The sequence below is a fragment of the Bos javanicus genome, chromosome 2, assembly GCF_032452875.1.
Source record: "Bos javanicus breed banteng chromosome 2, ARS-OSU_banteng_1.0, whole genome shotgun sequence".
Lineage (NCBI taxonomy): Eukaryota > Metazoa > Chordata > Mammalia > Artiodactyla > Bovidae > Bos > Bos javanicus.
In genome coordinates, this window is record NC_083869.1 from 129,560,419 (window position 1) to 129,566,425 (window position 6,007).

The 6,007-nt window shown below is 46.6% G+C and overlaps 1 protein-coding gene across 1 annotated transcript; it reads left to right on the top strand.

Moving 5' to 3' along the window:
• The first annotated feature begins 1,277 nt into the window (after positions 1-1,277).
• HTR1D (5-hydroxytryptamine receptor 1D) lies at positions 1,278-4,958 on the top strand. The gene has a single exon (XM_061393907.1). The coding sequence runs from the start codon at positions 2,931-2,933 to the stop codon at positions 4,062-4,064; it is 1,134 nt and encodes a 377-aa protein (XP_061249891.1). The 5' UTR covers positions 1,278-2,930; the 3' UTR covers positions 4,065-4,958.
• The last annotated feature ends 1,049 nt before the right edge of the window (positions 4,959-6,007 follow it).

Sequence of the window (6,007 nt, forward strand, 5' to 3'; positions counted from 1 at the left end):
GAGCTCCATCAAAGGGGTGATGATAATATTCCTCAAATTCAGGGAATGTTTCAGAACAGGTAGCTTAAGAAGGGTTTTCTTAACTCAGGCTGTTTTCTCTCCTCTGGGCAGATATTTTTTTTAAAGACAAAGCACACTTTTGGGGCACGAGAGGGAAACTACCACGTTCAGCTTCTTAATGATTTAAAATCAATCAATAGGGACTTCCCTGGTGGTTCAACCGTTAAGAATCCGCCTTCCAATGCAAGGAATGTGGGTTCGATCCTGGTGCAGGAACTCAGATCCCACATGTCATGAGGAATAACTAAGCCTGCATACTACAGCTACTATGTGCATGGGCCACATCAGGAGAATTCTTGCGCTGCAACAAAAGATCCCACGTGACACAACAAAGACCCTGTGTCCCACAGCGAAGACCCAACACAGCCAAATCAATTAATTAAATCAAAAATAAAGCCAATCAACAGCCGTAGACTGAACTTTTCCAACAAAGCCCAGGGCCGAGCAGAAGGAAGGAAGTAGGATGACAATGATTCTTGGCATCTCTCGGGCTTTTAGTGGGTTTCAAAGGCTGACCTTGCCAGGAGCAATGAAAGCCCCGAAGCAGTTCTGGTTGGCAGGTGGGTTGGCTCCTGTTTTGGGAAAGAAATCTGAGACGTTAGGATTTGCCCAAGGTCATACAGGAAGGTTGGGCTAGAACAAGGATTAGAGCCTAGACTGCCCCAGTCCAAGCGAAACTCTTATCCCATGCCCTGCTGCCCCCCACCCCCACCCCCCATGCCTAGAGCCTGATCCTCTACTCTCTGCACTCCAGCCTCCAGGCCTTTACTCTTATCTTTCCAGCTACCAGGAATGCCATCCCTCTCGACTTTGACTACTGAGACCCTTCTCCTTAATGTAGGTAACCAATGGAACAATATGCAGTCCTTAATAATGAAATTATGGAGACTTCTCTGATGGTTCAGTGGTTAAGAATCTGTCTTGCAAAACGCAGGGGACTCGGGTTTCGAACCCTGGTAGGGGAACTAAGATCCCACCAGCTGCTCGGTGCCGCCAGTAAAGAAAGTGATATCACATTTTTTAGAAAAGCATGTATGTATAATATATATTCTGCCTTGCCAGCTCCATCCCAGGGTCCTTGACACTACATATCTGCCTCCCTTCCTGGGCTGTGAATGCTCTCAGGGCAAGACCTGTTTGCTAAGTTGAGCTGGAAGAGATAATGATAAATGAATCATAGGGATTCCTAGTGGAGTAGTAGCACTCCACACAAGACGGGGGGAGACGCAGTAAGGTTATTGATGGGGCTAAGGGGTCTTAGCATTCTTCTTGCCGACCCCGTACACCCAGGGGCTTCCTGCCAGACCCTGTGGACTTCAGATACCAAGACTTGCCCGTGTCCCAAATACTGAAACCCAGATTCAAGTCCACAGACACAAAGAAAAGAAATTGATTCTTCAAGATTGTTTTGTGACTTGATTTCCAATTCTCATTTGCAAAGCCAACTTTATTTTTGTATTTCAACTTTTACCATGAAACAAAGCACAGGATTTTTATTTTTGCACTTAATTTTTTTTTTTTTTTTTTTTTTTGCCACATGGCTCATGGAATCCTAGTTCCCCAACCAAGGATCAAACCTGGGCCCACAGTCATGAAAGTGAGGAGTCTTTACCACGGGACCACCAGGGAGTTCCCTGCAGTTCACTTTCTTTGCTTAACGAAAAGGTGTTGTTTGCACGTTTGATTTTAAGAGTCATACATGCCCACTCTAGGAAATTTGGAAAACTCGTATGATAGGAAAAAGGTCACCACCCCTTCCCCAATTCCTAGAGAAGTACATGGTAACAATTTGGTATCTTTCCCAGTGGCCTGTGTGTGTGTGTGTGTGTGTGTGTACAGTTATTTTTATTTAGGTTCCATTGTTGCTGAATAAATAGGATGATTTCTGATTCACAATGCACAGAGCTAGTTTCATGTACCTGTAAGAAACCTGTGATATGTCCAGCAGCTGTGATCCTGTGCCCCCTCTGAGAATTGTGGGGGTGGGGCTCCTTGCCCTCCCCCGCCTTCTCCAGACCTGTGTGGAAATGCCAGTTTGGCTGCACGACTGCCAGCACTAAGCAGTATCCTTTTAATCTTATAGTTAATCTCAAACGTCTAAACTGTCCTTCTAGAACCTAACTCTACTTTTTGTCTTTCCTTAACCCCCAGAACTTCTGAACACGTGGCCTTCGGGATGAACCCACAGTGATCTCTTTGTTTTGCCTTCTCCCAGCTTAGGCATTCTTCGAGTCTTGGTAACTGGAATGTTTTGTCTGTCTGTTCAGGCTCCAGACGTTTAGTGGGACAGGGACCAAAGTTAACTACCTCATGACACATGCAGACGAACCTGGGAAAACTGTGAGCTGTTGACTGCGCTGTCTCTCTGAATCAGCTGGCACTTCTTTTTGTCTCTGGTTAAAAAAAAAAAAAAAATTCCCAGGGGTGACTTGAAATCCAGAATCTTCTCAGAATAGAATGGAGGAAATTCTTAAGTTCTCATTAAACACATTTATCTCTCAAGCTTTGGAAGGAGCCAGAATGCCAAAAGCAAGAATTTCAGAGCGTTGCAGAGACTGTTTTGATATCCTGGTAAATGTCTAACAAATCCAGCATGTGTCCTCAACGCCTGATCAGTTGCTGGGCAAAATTCCAGAACAGTGAGACCTCTTGGGAATCATCTGATTTAGGAAAGACCTTTAACTACCAGTTAAAGGTAGTCACCTCAGTGTTCTTTTCAACGGTGGAGTTTTGAGGGCTTTTCGCTGGGTTCTGTTCTGACGGCTGCCTCCCACCAGTGTGAAACAGAAGGATGACCTTATTCTGTGAGCAAGACAACTGTGAAAGGAGCTGTGTATGTGAAAGTCTGTGGAAAGACAGAGCCACCTAGAATGTCCCTCCCAAACCAGTCAGCAGAAGGTCTTCTGCAGGGGGCTCCCAACAGATCCCTGAATGCCACAGCAACTCCAGGGGCTTGGGACCCGGGGACTCTCCAAGCCCTCAAGATTGCTCTTGTCGTGCTCCTTTCCATCATCACCCTGGCCACAGTCCTTTCCAATGCCTTTGTGCTTACCACCATCTTCCTGACCAGGAAGCTCCACACCCCAGCCAACTGTCTCATTGGCTCCCTGGCCATGACGGACCTCTTGGTTTCCATCTTGGTCATGCCCATCAGCATCGCCTATACCACCACCCACACCTGGAGCTTCGGCCAACTCCTGTGTGACATCTGGCTGTCTTCTGACATCACATGCTGCACGGCCTCCATCCTGCATCTCTGTGTCATTGCTCTGGACAGGTACTGGGCCATCACAGATGCCCTGGAGTACAGCAAACGCCGGACTGTGGGCCACGCAGCCGCCATGATCACCGTGGTCTGGGCCATCTCGGTCTGCATCTCCATTCCACCCCTCTTTTGGCGGCAGGCCAAAACTCATGAAGAGATGTCGGACTGCCTGGTGAACACGTCTCAGATCTCCTACACCATCTACTCCACCTGTGGGGCCTTCTACATCCCGTCCGTGTTGCTCATCATCCTCTATGGCCGTATCTACATGGCCGCCCGAAACCGCATCCTGAACCCGCCGTCCCTCTACGGGAAGCGCTTCACCACCGCGCACCTCATCACAGGCTCTGCAGGGTCCTCGCTGTGCTCGCTCAACCCCAGCCTTCACGAGGGGCATTCTCATTCCGCCGGCTCCCCTCTCTTTTTTAACCACGTGAAAATCAAGCTTGCCGATAGTGTCCTGGAACGCAAGAGGATTTCTGCTGCTCGAGAGAGGAAAGCCACAAAAACCCTGGGGATCATTCTGGGGGCCTTTATCGTCTGCTGGCTGCCCTTCTTTGTAGCATCTCTGGTCCTTCCCATCTGCAGAGACGCCTGCTGGATCCACCCAGCACTTTTTGACTTTTTCACCTGGCTAGGCTATCTGAACTCCCTCATCAATCCAATAATCTATACTATGTTTAACGAAGAGTTTCGGCAAGCGTTTCAGAAAGTTGTCCGTTTCAGGAAAACCTCTTAGTCTTATTTGATGGTGACTCTTGATATCTTTTATGTCCTGAAAACCAACTGGAAATTGTCTTTTTTATTTTTCCTGAGAGTTGGGTTAGTTCCGATATCTTGGGGTTTGGTCCAGTTGATAGAATTGTCTGGTGTTTTTTTTTTTTTTGCTGTTGTCTTGACTTCTGAGCCACCAAAAGCTGGGCAGCTGTGTGAAAGGGGGCAAGACTTTACTTAGTGTAATATTTTCATGGTTCATCCATGTTGGAAAGAATGTGACCTACAGGTTTCCCTATTGATGCTATTTGGGCAGAAAACTGGCTAACTCTGTAGAAAGACCCCAAGTTCAAAACGGGAGGCTTTCTGGTCTACCTAAGTTTTGCATGGAGCTCTAAATTGCAAGAGTCAGACATGACTTAGCAACTAAACCACCACCACCACTAAAGAGAGTCAGTGAGATGAATGACCTGAGTTGAAACAGAATTGGAGTTGGATGGAGGGTTTCCATTCCATGCGGTGCCTTAGTTGGAAAATAACACCCAAGTATTTCTTCCACTGAGTCCTTCTTAGATTGAATCTCCCTTAGTTGATCATGAGGAAGAAGTCAGCATTTGAAGTGCCAATGATATAGAGTGATGGATACAGAGCGACAGAGAGAGATTCAGAAGCCAGGGGCAGGGGAGTGGATGGCTGGGACCAGATCAGCCACCCATCCTCCTCCTGCACCATCTGAATGTTCTGAAGTTAAAACCCACAATTTACCCCCATTGAAGCAGACTGACAGAATTTGCACCTACCAGGCTTTCAATGGAACACCATTCTGAACTTTTTTCCTGAATTATTTTTTTACATCCCATTCTCATTAGAGATCTTAAGGTGTTGAGTCTTGTCAAATAAAAAGCATGAGACATCATTATCAGTAAAGTCTTTGAGTAGTTTTTACTCCCTCCCTGGATGTAGGGGCTTCCCAATTCAATTTAATCTCTAGCATTTACTGAGCACCTACCACACGCTGGTCCCTGTGCCAGAATCCTGGTATTTATTGTTTGATTGGAGTCTGATAATAACGGTGCATGCTAAGTCACTTCAGTTGTGACCGACTCTGTGAGACCCTATGGACTGTAGCCCACAAGGCCCCTCTGTCCAAGGGATTCTCCAGGCAAGAATACTGGAGTGGGTTGCCATGCCCTCCTCCAGGGGATCTTCCCAACCCAGGGATCAAAGCCCCATCTCTTTACATCTCCTGCATTGCAGGTGGATTCTTTAGCACCACCTGGGAAGTCCCATAACAGTGGAAGTCAGTATAACGTGATGATTAGAGCTGAGGACCTGATGCCTCAGTTCGAATCCAAGTACTACCAACTTCTACCTGGATGAATGACCTTGGACAAGTTTCTTAATCTCTTTTTACCTCATGTTCCTCAAATGTAAAATGAGGAAAATATCGGGTGGTTATTGTATATTTTAACACAGTGGTTAGCACAAGAACTCTTATTATTTCAGAGATGCAGAAACTCACCTGCCCAAGATTAAGCAACATAAAAATAATAGCTACTATGTACTGAGTGCCTGCAATGCTCCTCACATACAATTTCTATCTTGCTTTCCATACTCGTTTTACAGATGCAACAAAGAAACTTGCCTGTGATCAGGGAAGGTTTCATAAGAAGGTGACACATGAGCTGATGAACTTTTAGGGTATGGGAAACTGAGGAAGGGGAGGTGTGACAAAGCTTCAGGGGAAGTTGGTTCAGAGCAAAAGGAAGGTAGGGAAGGTCATGCCAGATGAAGAAAAGAGCAAGGACAGAGCCTAGGAGGCCTGTAAGACTCCATGGGATCTCTGGGAACATGGAGGAGAGTCAGGAATATGGAATATCAGAAAGGGAGAGATAAGCAGGGAGGCCAGGATTGTTGTAGGGGGAGCACCCAGGGGAGTCTTGTGCTGACCTTTAAGTTTCTGCTTGG

Excerpts from the sequence above, each read along its gene's own strand:
- HTR1D (XM_061393907.1), top strand. The coding sequence starts at position 2,931 with ATGTCCCTCCCAAACCAGTCAGCAGAAGGTCTTCTGCAGGGGGCTCCC.